The 19,713-nt window shown below is 46.6% G+C and overlaps 1 protein-coding gene across 1 annotated transcript in view; it reads left to right on the top strand.

The window, feature by feature from the left end:
• The window catches only part of CRLF2 (cytokine receptor like factor 2), a 31,986-nt gene that overhangs the window by 117 nt on the left and 12,156 nt on the right, over positions 1-19,713 (top strand). Inside the window, exons 2-4 of the mRNA XM_063083739.1 lie at positions 15,432-15,534; positions 17,214-17,374; positions 18,901-19,034. Coding sequence (XP_062939809.1) covers positions 15,432-15,534; positions 17,214-17,374; positions 18,901-19,034 — 398 coding nt within the window. The remainder of the gene's footprint in view (positions 1-15,431; positions 15,535-17,213; positions 17,375-18,900; positions 19,035-19,713) is intronic.

Genomic DNA, 19,713 nt, shown 5'->3' with positions numbered 1-19,713 from the left:
CAGTGCTGAGGAGCCATGGGTGAGTGAGACACCAGGGCTGGGCACTCAGGTTCCTTCTTTCACTCCTGACTTTGTGGCCACCCCACAGAAAACCATGGTTTTATCTCTGTTCTTCCTTCGTCTCCCCTCTTCACAGCACTCGCTGTGGTCTTGCCTGTCGTGCATCTATTTATTTATGGTTTATGTCTTCCTACAGAATGCATTCTCCATGAGGGCAGGGATTCCTGTCTGTGCTGGCTGACCTCCTCTCTGTCCCTACCGACTTGCCTACTCTGGACGTCACTAAGAGAGGACACTGACTGGATGCTTAACTCAGAACTACGGTTCTGAGCCTCTTTTTGTTCCCATGTTGCCCTGAGCTACGGGCTGTTATTACCACCTCCTCAGTGCCTGGGGTGTAGCAGACACTCAGCAAATATGTATATCTCGGGTAAAGTTTGAGTGAAACCACTTCTGGCACTCGTAGGGCAGCACAATTCAAGGGCCGTGGGCTGAGAAGCTTTCTAAGACCTGCCCTGCCTTCTTGTCCCCTACTTTCTGGACAGTTCTATAAGATATGGTGCTTCTGGTCAACCTCGTCATCTAGCCTTTAATACTGAAGCAAGAACAGCAATTTCTATGTCAACAGAACCTTGTGAGACCCTCCTTGCCTCTGCAGCTCCTTAGACCTTGCTGGCCAAACTCTGGGGGCTGAGAAATCCCAGCTTCTTGGTAAAGTTTCCAAAGGGTCAAGAACTTAGTGGGGAGAGAAGAAACTTTGCTGTTTTCTTGTAGAAGGGTGTCTTCCCACTGCCAGGAGAGCCAGCCCTGCACAGTGCACATGCTGACACAATCCTCCCTGTGGTTAGCAGTGGTCACAAGTCTGCAGAGTTCAGGCCTGGATGTGAGGCAGCCCCATCCCCTGGACAGTGGTTTTCTGAGATGTCAGGTGTCAGAACTTCTTCAGGGTCCTTAGCTTTTCAGCCGTTGACACTGTTCGCTACTGCCTTAGCCTGAGACAGGCGATCCGTTCCATGAAAACCACAGAAACGACATGGAGCAATTAAACACACAGTTGCCAAACCCACCTCCTGCTCAGAGGGGACGTGTGCAGCCTCTTCCACCTGAGTCCTCAATCTGCACCCCCCAGGCATCTCTGGTCCCTCCACTCCACATTTGGGAGTTTCCCAGCATACACCATGGCCAGGTAAAAGTAGGTTTATGTCACTGCTCCAACTGGAGCTGAGTTCTGTTCTCCCGGTCTGGCTCCTGGAGACAAAACGATGCCCACCCCCAAAATGTCCCCATCCTAATCCCATGTGGTAGACAGAATAATGCCCCCAAAGATGTTCATATCTTAATCCCTGTGGGGTAGACAGAATGATGTCCCCAAAGATGTCCACGTCCTAATACCCTTGTGGTAGAGAAAACAATTACCCCAAACATCTTCACATCCTAATTCCATGTGACAGACAGAATAATGACCCCAAATATGTCCACATCCTAATCCCCAGAACATATGAATGGGACCTTACATGGCAAGAGCCTTTCAGATTGCGATTAAGTTGAGGATATTGAGTTGGTGACATGATCCTGGATTATGCAGGACAGCCCTAAATGTCACCACAAGGGTCCTTATAAGAGGGAGGAAGAAGGGTCAGAATCAGAGAAGGAGACATGAGGATGGAAGCCGAGGTTGGAATGATACGGGGCCATGAGCCAAGGAATGCAACAGCCTCTAGAAGCTGGAACAGCCAAGGAGACGCATTCTTCCCCAGAGCTTCTAGAAGGAGCCAGCCTTGCAGACACCTTGATTTTAGCCCAGAGAGAGTGTTGGACACCTGACCTCCAGACAGATGCCCGGGGTGGAAGGATTTCTGGTGGGACCAGATGACCTGAGTCTTATCCTGCACTCGACAAGCAATTTGAAGTTAGTTGCCTCATTCTCAGCTTTTTGGAGCCTCAGATTTTACCTGTAAAGTGGAGATAGTTGTGTTTCCTTTTCCTGTGTCAGGTTGCTCGCAGATTTTTGTAAGTAGATACATGTCAAAGTGCTTTGTATCTAAAAATGCTTCTGTAAGAACAGACTATTGTTATTATTGTCATTTTTAGTAAGAGCCTCTGGGCACCAAGTCGTGAGAGCACATCACGGACAGAAGCGCTGGTGGACGCACGCTGGCCACCACGGTTAACCCAGCCTTCCTGCTGTCCAGCAAAGAACACCACAAAGTCTCCCCAGTGACATCCTGGAAAACAGTTCTCCATTTGCACTCCGAAAGTCCCCAAACCATGTTCCTTACAGACACCTCTTCACTTCTGCTTGGCTTCTAGAAAGAACTGGTATCCCCGACCAGGACTCGCCAGGCGTGCCAAGCGCTCTTCTAACATGGCAATGAAGAATCTCTGCACAGGAGCAGAGACCTTCTGAGGTGAGGTGCCTTTTCCTGCCATCCCCCCTCAGCTCTGAAACTGGGGTGCCAGCTCTCCACAATGTGGTCATTGCAGAGGTTGTGGTATCCCCCAAACACCCAGGACCCTGAATGCCTCTAGCCCATCAGCGGGGGAGCGTGGGCTCCCTGTTTGGCTTGCAACACTGCTGCCTCTGGACGCCCGGCCCAGTTTGGCTGTCGTGGAGACCACAGTGAGATGACAGATGGAGGGACCCCACCCACCCAGACCCTTCATTTGCACAAATGCCCATGATTCTCGTACGTAAGCAGACAGCAAGAACCCTGGCTGCAGAAAGTGAGTGTCTGATACGCTTTCCAATGAAGCTCGGGACTGTGTGTGCAGACAGTGGTCCTGGGTTGCTTTCGGTTTTATTGTTTGTATTCCTGACAAGTGTCATCTTCTTAAGTGAAGCATGACTCTATTTCCTGCCTATGATAATGCCCCTAGTTTCCTTTCTGCTTTTTTTTTTTTGAAATGGAGGTAACCTCTGCCTATGAGTCATGAACCGAAATCTCCCCACCATGTGTCTCCAGCACTGTCTGTCACTCTGTCTTCATTGTCCAGGCATGAGGGGAGTCTTTCTGCTGTGGGCAGCCACGGCCATGTTTCTACTGGGAGATCAGATGGTGTCAGGACAAGTGGGAACCGGTAAGAGGACACACTAAGGGATGTGGCCACCTGTGTATGTTCTACAATGCCCTGTATTCTAACATCCCCTACTTTATTATTATTATTATTAATTATTATTATCATCATCATTTTTTGTATTGTGTTTTCGTGTCTGTGTGTGTCCTTTGCAGCTGCACTGTTTTCCTTGTACCAGTTGCATAATGAGTTGTTTTAGTCCTTTATAGATTCTGGAAATTATCCCCTTTGACCGATGTGTAGTCGGCAAAGTCTTTCTCCCAGTCTGCAGGTTTTCTCTTCACTTTGTTGATAGTGTCCCTTGCTGGGCAGAAACTTTTCTGTAAAATATAGTCCCGTTTGTGTTTTTGCTTCAGTTGCCTGTGTCTTTGTGGTTTCACTCAAAAAAGCTGCCCACTCCCATGTCACGTAGCCTTCCCCCCGTGTTTTCTTCTAGGTAGTTTCATAGTTTTGTGTCTTACAGTCTTTGATCCACTTTGAGTTGTTTTTCGTGTGTGGTGAGAGATAGGGGTACATACAAGGAGTCCATTGAGGATACACCTGCTACAAATGGCCCCTTCTTGCTGTGGTCAGGATTAGGGTGAAGTGGGAAAAAAGAAAAAAAGAAAAAAAAGGGGGGGCCCTTTCTGCTAAGTGGAGAATCTGGGCTCGCTGAATCTGTGGTTTCCTTGTTCTTTCTACCTTCAAAATGCTTAAAGGTTTTTGTTTAAATCAATATTGATTTTCCCGTGGCGAGGTCAGGTCACCACTGAAAGAGGTGAGGGTTGCCCCGCCGTGGACCTCGGGCTTGACTGTGGGATGATTAAATCCACGAGGGAGCTGATGTGGATCCCGGCCAGAATCTTGTGCCTCCTGGGACGTAGAAGGGGCCGTGCAGCGTGCGGGGCCAGTCGTGCTTTCTGGAAATGATCACCACGTAGATGTCACTGTCCTCATGGCCGTGTTCCTGGGGCTTTTCCAGAAAATTGTCTCCAGCCTTTGTGTTCCTGTTACAAGTTTTGTTTAGAAGGGCCAGGAGGGAAGCCATATGGAAAGGTCCTGCTCAGGCCAGTGGTGGAGCAGATCTCGCCCCAGACAGCTCGGATTTTACTTCCAGGTGCAACAGGACCTGGGCTTGGTACTTCGGGGCCATTTGGCTTTTGAACTGTCCCTGTGTGTCAAGCTGAACACAGCATTTGACCTGGTATTTCTCTGCCAGCTTCTTGCCCATCTGGCTTTGTCAGGCCTCCTTGAACAAAGTCTCAGGCTTGCAAATTGGACTCCAGCTCACAGAGCTGGGAGTCTGAGGGAGCCTGGGTGTGGGGTCTCCCTGGGATGGAGCTGAGCCAAGTCTCTCTGTTAAAATTTGCTCTGTTTAGCTCTCTGTCTACAGCCATCGAAGGCGGACCTTGAGGAATTCTGCTGTAATCTGAGCTCTTTGGTGTACTCAGGTCAGGCCATTTGTTCCTTTTCGTCCTGCCTGACTCCTCTGGCTTGGAATTTGATCGGGGAAGGTGCAGTGTATACGAACTCTTGATTCTGACCCACTGTAAGTCCATTCATAGGGAGACATGGGTATGAAGGGTTCCAAATGAAGGCTTCCTGCTACGGAGGCAAGTGCACTTGAAACCTTTCTAGTAACTTCTTAGAAAACACTGAAGGTTGCTTTTTAAAACATATACACATATATGTAAAGCTTCTGTGGTTTGCTTTCTTTTCTTTCCTTTCAACAAAGTTGCCTTTTACCTAAGGTCATTAGAGGTGAGAAAACTTTTTTGTACTAAGTACCTGGGTACAGCAGGTCCCATGGGTGCACAGCCCTGGGACATGTTTCTTCCTTGACCCTCAGCCCTGGTCCCCGTCGTAAATCCATCACGACCCCGCTGCCTAGAGGGTCGTGGGGAGCGCACATGGGGGTCTCCACCGAGCCGCACGAGTGGGCCCCCGGGAGGTCGTCTCTGCAGAACGGATCTGTTTCTGACCCACCGTGTAGACAGAAGGACTCCACTGATTACTCAGATAATGTTTCCATCAGAGGCGTTGGGCATTTCTGGTGGGGGTATAACGATGTGTATTTCTTTGCCCCAAATGCATCCCTGAATCCAGGTGGGCGGCTGCCAAGATTAAAATGGGGGAAATTGGGGAGGAGACCGGGCATGTGGGCTGGGGTGTGTTGAAAGCTGCAGCAGTGATGGGGGCGTGGGGAGCTGCCCCCATGTCCCCACACACCTGAGGCTTCCTTAATCATCCATCCATCCACAGGGCCGTTTTCACTGACCCGTGGCAGCAGGTGCCCGGACTCTGCTTTGCAATGCAGGGAGCACAGCAACAGGGACGAAAAGGGATTTGGGAAGCTGGGTCAGAGCAGAAGAGGGGAGAGCCTGGGGAGGGGGAAAATCCTGGAGAAACACAGACGCTGCGTGACCACAGATGTCCGGGGAGCGTCTCCATGGAGGACGGTCGGGGTTGCGTCTGTCTGAGACCTCAGCCACCCTGTCCACTCTCGGTCCACCGGCTCTGTGAGCTTGGGCAGGTGACATAGTCCCCTGAGTCCTCCTGCCTCATCTGTATGACACAGGTAGTAGCCCCTGCCTCTGAACACAACACACGTTGTCTTGTCCCCACATTAGGTTCATGGGCTGTGGCCCCTGGAAGAAAAGCCAGACCAGAGAAAAGCCCACTCGTTTACTTAACACATGTTTTGTGCGACATGACAGCCTTCATAGGGAAATGAAGACCCAAAGAAACCAGGACACCACCTGTGTGTTTTCATCCTAAGTTTGATGAGGAGTGGACAGTCATGGGGGAATGTGGCTGGACCCAGGGCGTGTGACCTGATGGTCACAGACAGGGGGAACTTACTAAGTTCAGATTCTTCCCTGGGTCCTGTGTCCTCAGACATAAGGACGTTCCTGTCCTCTTGCTATAGGGAGGTCACCTCTCGAGTGAGGGTCTCGTGGTCTGCTGCAGGGAAGGGTCAGAGAGCCCTCCCTGCACCTGCTGTTTCTCAGATTCCCTCAGCTTAAGCTATTCAATGTGCCGAGGTGCCATGTGTCGAGGCAGTGTGTCCTGAAACCCATCAAAGATTCCAGGGGCTGATGCTTGTAAGAGGCACCGGCAGCTTCGCTTGGGGTGGAGTGTGGGGGTTGGGTACTAGGACAGCAGAGGATGGAGACAGATGAAGGGGACTGAAGGGCAGCTGGGTCCACGGGATTCCAGATTGGAGAGAGGAAAGCGGACCACAGACGACACATCCCCTCACTCCGTCAGGTCTAGTGTGCTTCCATCATCAAATCTGGAGCGATGCTTGCAGCTGAGTCCAGAGGCTGGATCGGGGCAGGAGGCGTGGAGGTGGGCAGTGGACAGAGATGACTTCTAAATTCATGCTGGGCCTGAGATTGTTCCCAGGGGGCTCTGTGGTCAGTGGTCTGGTAGACATGGGGCCCAGACGCAAATCTATCACCACCATGAATGAAATAGAGCCCGAAGAGCTAAGGGTTCTGTTATTTACATCAACCGACATTTTTACACTGACGATGACATAACATGGACTCAGGGACATGCTTATGATTGTTATCCAAACACCTTGCGTCTAACGTAGCTTCCTATTGCAGACGGGACTGTGTCCCCCCAAAATGATATCTTCAAGGCCTAACCCTTGGGATATGTGATCTTATTTGAAGTCAGGTCTTTGCCGGTGTAATTAGTTAAGATGATGTTGTTTGGGTGACCCTAAATCCAATGACAAGTGTCCTTATAAGAGGGAGAAGAGGAGACCCAGACACAGAGGAGAAGCCACGTGAAGATGGAGGCAGAGACTGGAGTGATGCAGCCACAAGCCCAGGGACGCCTGGAGCCACCAGAAGCTGGAAGAGGCAGGAAGGATCCTCCCTGGAGCCTCTGGAGGGAGCACAGCCCTGCCACACCTGGATCTCAGACTCCTGCCTCCAGAGCTGGGAGAGGATCTATTCCTGTTTCTTTAAGCCCCCTGTGCTTTGTTGTAATTTGCTTTGGCAGGCCCGAGGGACTAACATACCTCTTTATAGAATCTACTTGGGATTTGCTGTACGTTCTGCATAATTCTCAGTGGTGGGTCCTCAGGAAGGGGTTCATGGGCTGCCCGTCGGAGCAAAGGAGGAGCTATAAGAAGGAGGGTGGCATATGAGGGGGTAGAGAGACATGAACATTGTCTTGGTATCACTTCAGCCACCAAATTCTGATGAGAAAAGAAGGAAGGGCAGAGAGAGAGAGAGAGAGAGAGAGAGAGAGAGAGAGAGAGAGAAAGAAAGAAAGAAAGAAAGAAAGAAAGAAAGAAAGAAAGAAAGAAAGAAAGAAAGAAAGAAAGAAAGAAAGAAAGAAAGAAAGAAAGAAAGAAAGAAAGAAAGAGAAACTTCCTAGAGGAGAGGCCAGGGCGGGGGCCACGTCTGGGAGCCTCAGAGCGGGCATCTGGGCAGGGACCCTCTTCCCACCGCCCGTCACATCCCAGATTCCCTGTCCATCATGGGATTTACCTGGATTTGGGGATCTTTACATCACGTGTGCTCCGAACTCCCTTCCCTTGCTCCCAGGACCCCCCAAACAGACAATTTGATTCTTAGATTTTCCTATCTGATTCTTGCCTTGGGTCTTGTCTTTATCATTGCAAAGGTGACTTAAAGCACATGAGAAGTGCAGGGACATGAGGATTTTAAAGTGAACCCCTGTGTTCTGTGGTTTTCCCGGATGCTGTGCTCTTACTGTGTGCACCAACCTTCGAAATATCCAACAGTATCTGGGTGCAAAGTCTCTTTGTATATCTGAGCTTGTTAAAATAAACACATATATTTTTTTAACTGGGAGGAGGGATCCAAATTTAAAAGGAAATTTGTGGCATTTAAACAACGCATTTGCTTATGGAGGGTATTTCAAAAAGTTCTTGGAAAGATTCACATCTTTTAACTCCATTTTTTCACGAATTTTTTGAAGTACTTTGGTATCTGAGACCCACAGTTTACAAGTCTGTTCATCTCCAGAGTTCCTGCACGCTTCCTGTTTTTCTAGAAGAGAAATTGAGAGAGAGAATCAAAAGTGGTTTTTACAAGAGGACCAGGTATTTCATATCTGCCTGAGTCCATGAAATACAAAGATGCTGACTCAACCCGACATGTCCCTGATTGACAGTGTTGGGAGAGAAAGTGTCTATTACAGCTCAGGAGGAGTAAACTGAGACCCAGGCTAGGCAAGAACCGTAAAACAGGAGATGATATTTTTGGTAACAGGTCTGCTGGGAAATAATTCACACACCACACAATTCACCCATTTAAAATGTATAATTCAGGGGCTTTTAGCACATTCACAATGTTGTGCAATCATTATCTCTATATAGCTCCAGAATATTCTCACCACTTCAAAATAGAGTCCTTTACCCATTAGCAGTCACACCCCATTTCTCTAACCTTCCCATCCCTGGCGACTGCTAATCCACCTTCTGTCTCTGTGGATTTACCTGTTCTCAACATTTCATATAAATAGAATCATACAAATGTGGTTCTTGGTGTCTGGCGTCTTTCACTGAGCATGATGTGTTCAAGGCTCATCCGTGTGGTAGCAGGTGTCAGAGCCTCGTTCCTTCTCATGGCTGCGTAATATTCCATGGATGAATAGACCGCGCTTCGTTTATTCAAAGAGATAACTTTTAGAATTTTTTCCAGAGATCCTCATGCTGTGTGGTCTGTGGCCAGAAATCAGAACAAAGTCGTACAATTCATTTCAACCATTTGTTAACGTAGACATTCCCAAGTCTAGAGCATGAACAACTATTTCAGGAGTTATTATAAATTTGCGTTTTTAAATAAGCATCTCGAAAAGCAAAATTACATTGCTTATCTTGTAAAAAAATAATTATAAAATATGCATCACATCAAAATTTCCATTTCAACCATTTTTAAGTGCACAGGTTAGTGACACTGGGTGCATTTAGTTGTTGTGCAAATATTGTCACCATCTCCAGAACTCTTTATCCTGCAAAACTGAAACTCTGTAGCCATTGAACAACAACTGCCCATTTCTCCTGGCAACCCCCTTTCTACTTTCTGTTTCTATGAATTTGGCAATTCTAGGAACCTCCTGTGAGTAGAGGCAGACGTTCTTTGTCTTTTACGTTGCTTATCTTTTTGGTGGCATGAATGTTCTCGGTGTTCCTGGCTGTGAGCATGGGGGTCTCCATGAAGGTGGGGAATTTGAATGCAAATGAACTATTGATAAAGTGTGGAAATCAGTATTATGAAGACACCTCTCTCTCTCTCTGTCTCTCTCTCTAGTTTTTGTCACCAGGGCTCCACTGGCTTATAAGGTACTCAATACAATTTACAGTGTACACCTTCACCTCTTAAAATTTCCCAATAAGTTCATAATACCCAGTAATATCAATAGATGCTTTCCGAGCAACCACGGTGGGCAAAACTCCTTTTTGCTGAGGAGCTGATATTCAAAGACGAGGACTGTAAAGATGAAGAGTAGGACAGAATGTGTCCTTGGAAATGGCAGCACCAGGAATGCTAATAACACCCAGGTGGGTGGATGGCCCTGGAAGGACGGTAATTCCTGGAGAGAGGGGAAAGTTTCTCATGCTGTTGGAGAAGCAGAATTAAAAGCAACTTAGATGTCCTCCCCGCAAAGGCAGATGAGAAAGAACACCAGTTTTATTATTGGGTGAGTGTGGGGCAGAGAAAAATGGTTTCCGTCTAGCCTTCTAGGTTCTTTGGTGGGGCTATGAATTCAATTGACATAGGACGGATTAGCTGGAGAGGAAACACTTTAACTACATGCATACAGAGGACCGTCCCACAAAACGTGAGACTCAAGAAAAGCCAGATGACTGAAGCTTCTCCAACGTCCTGAGCTACAGAAAGGAACAGAGGCCGGGGGATTCTGTGGGTGTGGTGTCAATACGTTACAGGAGGGAAAGGTGAATCAAGGTTGTTTTGATAAAGTCTCTCTGGTCTAAAGCAGCCGTCTTCGTCTTCCTGATACAGATATTTTCCTAACGTAGATTTTCTTTACAGATGCAAATTTCTTTTGCAAAAGGGCCGCTTTTCAGAGCTACTCCTGTGCCCACGGTTTCTCACAATAACCGGCTTGACGTATGCCAATGTGTACTTTGGGTTGGCACGTGCTGGTCTCCTACAGTCTTATTTTGGGGGGGCGTGTCCTGAGCCCAACATGGGCATCAAAGCAGAACATGCTGCACCTCACAAGCGACCTGCTAAAGATCGCACAGGCAGAAAGAAATCTCACCCATGCATAGAGCAGAGTACATGTTCTCAAGACAAACAGTAACTAGTTGTCCAGTAAAAATGACTTATCAGCATCGTTTATCACATATACTGCAGAGTAACACAGCGTCCCTCTGTGTTAACTAATTGGTTTTATCCGAAAGAAAAAATAAACTTCTGTCTTTACGAAAGGAGGTAGGTTCACACCTGGAAACCTGGTATCAATTTAAATGAGAAAGTGGGAGCTAGGGGCTCATTTTACATTTCAAAGAATCAGGTCCTTTAAAAAGACATGGATGAGTTCTAAATCTGGCAGAAGACTTATTAATAGTTGAAGGGATTTACACAGATTTCAAAACAATGGAGAGTTTTCTGTAGTAAATGCTGTAAGAATCAGGAGAGGGCAGGTTCCCTAACCCTTATTTTCAGCAGGGAGATCCAAGCCTCTTCTTTTTAAAGTTGATTTGCTCTTACAAGGCAGAGCAGGGGTGAGTACAAGGTGACTTTCTAAACAGCACCCACACCCTTACAAAGGGCTTGCTAATCTTAAACCTTCTTTGGGGTCCAGTTGCAAGAAGGTTTCATTACAAGGTCAGCAACGTGCTACCTAAAAACATTTTATAGGGTTGGCAGGAAGCCCTCCACCCTTTCCTCTGTAGGGGCCAAGGGAAGACATCTCCTCCAACCCCCTGAAGCTTCTCTGAAAAATCACCTGATAAACCCAGATTGATATGATAGAAGAAAATAAAATTCTATATTATAATTTTATGTGACATGGGAGCCTTCAGAATGAAGACCCAAAGACAGATGGAAAACCGTCCTTATTTACTCTTAGGTCCTATGACGCAGGCACAGCCGTGTAGAAACGTAATTGATCTAATGCTCATGGGCTGAGTAGGGGACACCCAGCAAGGCCTGTCTGTTCAGTCTTCTCGGTCTGTCTGTGTAGCATCCCGTCCTCCAGGGCGTGGGGCAGGACTCTTTCTGGAAGGGGGTTCTTATGACTGACAATCAGGCCAGGGAGGTCAGAGAATTTCTTTATGGCCAGCTCCAAGACAGAGAGGCAGGGTGTGGTTGGAGTGTACCTGTGACTCACCTTGAGAAAGAGGATTCTAATTCTTATGGCTGCCTCATGGGAGAGTGGGGCTGAGAGACACGAGAGACAGAGAAGATCAGCAGAAAACTTTGCTTCTGATGCTGCCTCTGAGGCCTCCACTTTGGGGTGTCACTTCCTGGGACCCAAGATCCCTCATCCTCCTCCTCAAGGAAGTCTTGGGAGGTGAGGCTGAGGATTCCAATGACCCGCCTCACCTAGACCATGCCCTATGGCCATCAGGGCTCTGCAGGAAGAAGGACAGTAACCAAAGAAGCAACAGGGACCGAAGCCACTTTCTTTTCACCATCTTTTTAAAGTCTGAGTGGCTTGCCTCCTGTCCCTGCCTGTTGACTCATTTTGTGGCCAAGGAGGCATTGAACCGCAAGAACACTTCTGCTTTCTTGCTGGAAAATGTGTGAGCTGTGCTTTATCAATTAGACATTTTCCACAGTCATCCAAAGATCTGTCGTGCTCTTCAGTGAGGTGTAAAGCTCCCCCCTCTTCCAGGGCCTGTAGGGTGTTCACTATAAGGGACACACGCACCAGTTCCTCTTCTGAAGGTCAGGGGTTTCCAGACTCGAGATGACTTTGCTGAAATCTCTGCTCTCCACATCAGAACAGCATCTATTCTGGGTCCAGTAACGTCATCCACATTGACCAGCACAGAAGTTTTCGTACACCTCAGGCCACTGGAGGGACTTCCTTCTTAAGAATTCAAAGAATCTTTACAGCTGTCACTTCATCTTTGAATTCCAGAAGTCAGAAAAGACCTGGCGCCACGTAATGAGGTCCAGTCTAGAGGGTTCAATTTTTCCTTGTTTTCTCTCTTTTCTGCCCAATTCAGCATGTCTTTTCTGAACATTTTCCTAAGTGCTCAGCACAGGACCAGGCATGGTGGGTGACTGAAAGATTTCAACCAGACTGAAAAATGAGCACTAGCTCAAGGAAACGTATAGGAAGGAACCAGAAAAGGACTCAGTGGGATCCCAACTGAATTGCAATCAGATTGCCAAGATGTAGGGTATGGAGCGACTGAACCTACAAAAATGGGCAATGACCAGGCCAGCTGTAAAAATAAAAATCTGCAGCAACCAGCCCAGGAAACCAACCCATCGCCTACAGTCCCTAGCCCCGATGCCAGCCTGATACAGTCAGATGTGCAGGAAGCCAGATTCCTATCTCTAGTGACAACCCAGGAAGCCAAAGAATAAGGTCTTTTAGCAATCAGCCCAAAAGTCCAGGACTCCATGAACAACTAACAGCTTCCCAAATTTTTGTTATTGTTCCAACTTGGGGACAAATGGAGCCCCAACTGGGGCTCTGCAGAAATGCAAAATCTCAGTCCCACCCACACCTGTGGCTCGGAATCTGCATTTGAACCAGATCTAACCAATCCCACAGGATGCCCTCCTTCTAGGGGGACACCTCTAGCTCTCTCCCGGCCACCAGCTTCCAATCAGGGCTCACCTGAGCCTTCTCTTTTTCCACTGTGAAGCTTTTCCACTCCTCTGTCCGCCTCTGAATTTCTGCCAAACACAAGTGACTGACGGTGGCTGACCCCCTCGCTACAGCAAGCTCTGAATAAGCAACTTTGCTCATTCTCGTTTGGATAGTTTTTGCTTATTTCCACAGTATAGGCAGTCATGGGTCTGAGTGATCAGAAAGGGGAAATAGGATGTTAGTTGGTGATCTTGGGAGAGGCATTGGTGGAACATGATGTGGGTCGTGCAAAATAAGTTGAATTTGGATGGCTGAAGAGACATGACGAGGAGTTGGGGACACAGTTAATTCTGCACCCTCCCATCCACTTACATTGCCCTTCATTTATATTAGCCTGAATTATATTCACTATATTATTTATCAGTATGTTTATTTATTGCACAATATTAGTATATATTTATAATTTAACATAATAAATATATGTTGTGCATACTATTATATCTATTACATAGTTTATTCATATCATACATTGCAGAATAGTATTTATTCCCTATTTGTATTCATTTATTTATTTAACATATGTCTACATTGTTCATCCATTCACTGATATTAGTATATTATATCAGCATGTTTATATTTCTGTTATGTTCATGGTTTCCTGTTTTATTCTATGGGTTACGATTTAATGGTATTGTTATTTTTATTGACGCTCATGTTTGGCTCCTGGAGACCTTTCAACTTGACTCCTACTCTTTGCCATTATTTGAAATGATGCCCTTCCTTACTCATGGGTAGAAAAAGATGTTACGGGCTCAACTTACACTTCCCCCAGCCAGCCCTGGATTAGCCACTTCAGTAAGGAGCCCCAATTCTTTTAAATGAAGCATGTTTAGAAATGAACATATGAGTAATCAGTGCCTTATTGTTCCTGGGATGACACTGCTCATATACCCTCTCAGTGGCCGGAACTGGGAATTATAAGTGTGTCTGTGTGTGTACATACAACTCCATTTTTATCTATCTATCCATCTGTCTATTTTTTCTGTCTACTCTTATCTATTCATCCATCCACCCATCCATCCACCCATCTACCCATCTACCTGTCCACCCATCCAATCATTCATCCACCCATCCACCCATCCACTCATCCACCTGTCCAATCATTCATCCATCCATCCACTGATCCATCTGTCCACCCGTCTACCCATCCAGCCATCCATCCAACCATCCATCCGTCCATCCACCCACCCACCTGTCCATCCACCCACCCATCCACCCACCCACTGACCCATCCATCCATCCATCCTTCCATCCATCCATTCATCCATCCACCCACCCACCTGTCCATCCATCCACCCACCCATCCACCCATCCACCCACCCATCCACCCATCCACCCATCCATCCATCCACCCACCCACCCACCGACCCACCCACCGACCCATCCATCCATCCATCCTTCCTTCCATCCATCCATCCATCCATCCATCCATCCAACCATCCATCCGTCCATCCACCCACCCACCTGTCCATCCACCCACCCATCCACCCACCCACCGACCCATCCATCCATCCATCCTTCCATCCATCCATTCATCCATCCACCCATCTACCTGTCCACCCATCCAATCATTCATCCATCCATCCACTGATCCACCTGTCCACCCATCCAGCCATCCATCCACCCACCCACCTGTCCATCCATCCACCCACCCATCCATCCATCCACGCACCCATCCACTCATCCATCCATCCACCCATCTATCGATATCTATCTGTCATCGATCCATCTGTCTACCTATCATCTCTATCATCATTATGTATCTATTTATCTCAATACCTCTACTTCTAAGCCAACACCACAGGGCTTATTTTAGCCTTCCATCTTTCCAAATATGTTATTCCCTTCTCTGACGGTGAGAAACTTGTCCCCCGTTATCCACAATATCCTTGCACATTTGCTCAATCCTAAAATACACCCATTAACTACTTTCAGAATTGCAAACCCAGACCTCTTGGAAAATCAAACTTTCTAAAATCTAAGTAATCTTTCAAGCAAAGACTGAAGGGCTCATGGGTCTGTGAACATTCCCTTAAGTTGTCATATGTGGTGTTGTGAATCAGGCAGTGAGGTAGGTTGAAGGGAATGTGTCCAGTTCTTCTTTCTTTGCCCACAAAAGATAGTGTCCTCAGACACGCATCAACTCTCACTATCTGTGCATAATACTAACTGATACATACTTCCTTTTTCAGACACACAAAAGCAGCTGTAATTGTACTGGTGACTTGCCTCAGGTCAAGTGCATTTTCTGATCAACGTTTACATATCCTGCAGCTCTTGCTGGACTAATTAATGACTAACTTGTTTGTAAAAATCTTTTTTTTTTTTTCTGTGCCCTTTAGTCAGTATGTGGGTACTTCAAAAAGTTTGTAGAAAAACGTAATTAAAATAATAATAAGCATCTGTTCATGAACTTTTTGAAGACCCCTTGCATATAGCCTCTTATGACAAGAGTGCTGACCTCATTTCAAAAATTTCAATCTCTTTTCAGCATTGCCTCAAAGTGTACTTTGTCTCTTTTTGCCCAGGAGAAGCTTTGCAGCTCCAAATTGTCTGCTTTAATTTTGAAACTGTGCAAGTTACCTGGAATGAAAGTGAATACCCTGGGACAAACTTGACTTTCCTCTACAAGTAAGTGACCTCAGGAAACAAACCCCATGCCCTGTGCTAAAATACTTCTTTGGAGACATCAACAGTTCAAGGTGCCAGAAAATAAAGGCATGAGATCTGTTTAGCCCTCAGCCCTCACCACAACCACAACCACACTCCCTCAGACCTAACCGAGTCATGACTGAGTCATGCTCAAACCACCTAGATTCTTGCCAAAATATTCACTAGGAACTTTGTTCACTCAGGGCCACTTGTGACCTCACAGGAGTTGCCTTTGCTTGTAGCTTTACACCCTCAAAACGTTATCTGCTACTCAGCTGTAGCAAAGATTCATGCCCTGAAGCTTTTCACACCAGGTTATGGGTGGCCCTTTTGACCTTCTTTCTTCCAACCATGAATCTCCCCGATGTGGGTTGATCTGCCTTGCCTTACACACCCAAAGACATAAGGATAAGTGTGGGAGTAAGGGTTTTTCCAGCAAATTTAGTCTTAATTCTGCAAACAGGAGGTGTGTCATGTGTGGTCGATTCTTCAGCATTTGATAGCACAGGAGATAAATGGGAAAGGGTGCAGTACAGGGAAATTTTAAAATGAATTTATTTGAAAAAGAAGACTCACAGAAATAAAGAAAGTGCTGGGTTTTTCAAGTGGTCACATAAGACAAGTCACTTGAGTTTTTTTTTTTTGTTTTTTGTTTTTTGTCTTTTTGAGACCGGCCACACTGCGCTCAGCCAGTGAGCACACCAGCCATCCTTATATAGGATCCGAACCCGCGGCGGGAGCACTGCTGCGCTCCCAGTGCTGCACTCTCCCGAGTGTGCCACGGGGTCGGCCCCACTTGAGTTTTTTGAGCCCTAGTTTCCTCATCTGCAAAGAGGGCAATTCTCGATCCTGTTATAGCTTGTATGGTGGTGATGAAGCGTGAGCTGGTCCCAGGCTGGGTACTAAGCCTCTTCTTAGTACTGCAAGCAAGCCACAGAGAAATACCTGATCTTGGTACCTCCTATTATAGCACCTCCTAAAATCAGGAGCTTGGTCACTCTGCAGATCAAATAATACTTGTACCAGTTTCCAAGGGCTGCTATAACTGGCCAGCTTAAATCAACAGATATTTATTCTCACATTCCTGGAGACCACAGGTCTGAGATCCAGGTGTGGCAGGACCATATTCCCTTGGAAGGCTCCAGGGGAGGATCCTTCCTGCCTCTTCCAGCTCCTGGTGGCTTCAGACATCCCTGGGCTTGTGGCCGCATCACTCCAGTCTCTGCCTCTGTCTTCACCTGGCTTCTCTGTGTCTGTGCCTCCTGTTCTGTCTCTTATAAGGACACCTGTCAATGGATTTAGAGCCCACCCTAATCCAGGATGACCTCATCTCTAGATCCTTAACTTATTGCATTTGCAAAGACCCTATTTCCAGATAAGGTCCCATTCACGGATTCTGAGAACTTGGATGTGGACATGCCTTTTGAAAGACCACGATTTAACCCACTGCAGAAGCCGTTCAAGGGCCTTAAACGAGAGAGGCGATACTTCTCTTTTTGGACAGAAAAGTTGCAAGGAAGGATTATTGAAACAAAGGAGAGGAGGGTACCAACCCGAGTCTGTGCAGAGATGTGCTGGGAAAGAATGGGCATCGGATATGTTAAGACGCTACTTTAAAAGATGCTCTATGGCCAAATGATCCTCTTTTTAAACCACAGATTCAGCGGTGACGAGGTATATGATCAGTGTCCCAACTACACTCTCCAGCAAGGTCACAATGCTGGGTGCCTCCTGGAGGCAAAAGATCAAATTTTGTATTTTTCCATCAGCAACGGAACACATCCTCTGCTCACCAGGAGCCAGTGGGTCAGTGATTACCGTAAGTACCGAGGAGTGAGCTCTTTGCCCAGTTGCCACTGCCCCCTTCTTGACCCCAACTCCCAAGAGAACGGCCTTCTAGAAAGTTCCATGTTGACACGCACACTGGGCAGGGATATATTTGCCTCAGTGGGGTGGACCAGATGATCCCAGGAAGGCTTTGATCTGAGAGAATGAGCTATAGACGCAGCAGGGAGCTCCCCACCTTCACTTACAGAGGGAGAGAGAAACACCCCCTTGCCCCACTGCCATCTCACCCCATTGTTTCCTTTTTTTTAAGTTCACTGAGGGTTGACTGTCAATCTCAGGTGAGGAAACCCTGTGCAAATGGAGTGAAACCCTCTCTCCAAAATGTTCATTCTTGTAAAGAAATAATTTATTTCTCACAGTTTTGGAGGCTGGAAAGTCCGAGGTCCAGGGGGCACGTCTGGTGAGGGTCTTCTTCTTGAAGTGGGCTCTCTGCAGTCTTGAGGTGACATAGGGTATCCCATGGTAGAAAGGCTGAGAGTATGTGAATGTGCTTATCTGCTCTCCTTGTAAGGTCCCCAGCCTCCCGTGGTAACCTACTCATCCATTAGTCCATCAATTAATTAATCCATGAATGGATTGATCCATTTGATGAGGACCTAGCTCTCACAATCCAATCACCCCCTTCCAAACTCCCCACCTCCCAACACTGCCACACTGGGGACCAATATTCCACATGAACTTAGGAGGGGACACACATTCAGACCACAGCGGGAGGTGAACAGATCTGTTTGAGAATCTGATGAGAGCTATCACCTCTTAACTCATGAAATCACTTGCACATACTACATGAATTTCCAAGGGCCATTGTAATAGATTGCCACAAACTGGATGGATTAAAACAACACAGATTTAATCCTCTCATGGTTCTGGAGGCCAGAAGTCAGAAATCAAGGTGCCAACAGTGTTGGTTCCTTCCAGAAGCTCTCGGGGAAGTCTGTTCCGTGCCTCTCTCCCCCCGTCTAGTGGTCGCTGGCCATCTCCAGCACTCCGTGGCTTGCAGATGCCTCCTTCCAATCTCCACCGCCACCTCCACATGTGTTCTTCCGAGTCTCTGTCTTCATATACCCATCTTGAAAAAGCAACAATCATAATACGTTCAGGATCTACTCTACTCCAGTATGACCTTGTCTTAACCAATTACATCTGTAATGATCCTATTTTCAAATACAGTCACATTCTGAGACACTGGGGAGTTAGGACTTTAACCTATCTTTTTGTGGGGGACACAATCCATCCCATAGTATATATGTACACAAGAGATTTTCCCCATAATTTCAGAGAGTTTCTTCTATCACTCACCTGCAGGTCCTTGTAACCATGGTTAAAACTTCTACTATAAAAGTAATAAGGACAAATGAACCCCAAATCCCATAAGGTATTACAGGAAGGATGACAGAAGAAAGTGGGTCTAAAGCAAATACACCACAATAATTTCAGAGAGGTGGAATGCTAACCTTCATAAAGAGGGTGACCGCTCTCTTGTTTGTTTCTTCTTAGTGAAACCCAGCTCCCCAAAAGACGTGAAACTCTTGTGGCATCAGGAAGCGGTCACGGTGACATGTTCTGACCTGTCCTATGATGGTCTCCTCTATGAGGTCCAGCACAGGAGCACCTTTGACCTTGAATGGCAGGTGAGTCGGGTGCACCCCCTCAGCACAATGCTGAGTGAGTATCCCCAAGATGCGAGTGGTTGGGTCAGGGGTCTCCCCAGAACACCTTTCCCCTCTCTCTCCACCTTTCCACATTATTCCATTCCAACGTTTCTTCTTGAGTGATCCTGAGTCCAGCTTGGCTCGATTCCTCCCTGTGTCACCCGGGATTCTCCAGAGAATCAGAACCAGTAGGATATCTATCTCTATACCTTCATGTATCTATCATCTCTGTCTATCTATGCATCTATCAATTATCTATCTATATCCGTCCGTCTACTCTATTACCTATCTCTGTATAATCTCTATCTATGTATCTACTCTATCTACATATCTGTCTGTCTGTCTGTCTATCCATCCATCCACCCATCTGCCTATTCATCATCCATGCTTTATAAAGGTTATCTATGTATACAAATAAATAACTATATATAAGTATAACGATAGCCTATTGCAATATATAATATATATACTATATCTGTTTCTACCTATGTTTCACTATATATCTATATAGATTGACATACATAGAATATGTATATTTATCTATGTAAAGACAGATATATAAATACAGAGCATATAGATACTTATATATGCAAGATACCTACATATCCTATATCTATACATCTAGAGAGACAGACAGACACAAAGAGAGAGATTGAGA

Source organism: Cynocephalus volans, chromosome X (assembly GCF_027409185.1).
Source record: "Cynocephalus volans isolate mCynVol1 chromosome X, mCynVol1.pri, whole genome shotgun sequence".
Classification (NCBI taxonomy): domain Eukaryota; kingdom Metazoa; phylum Chordata; class Mammalia; order Dermoptera; family Cynocephalidae; genus Cynocephalus; species Cynocephalus volans.
This window is presented reverse-complemented; position numbering and strand designations above follow the sequence as displayed.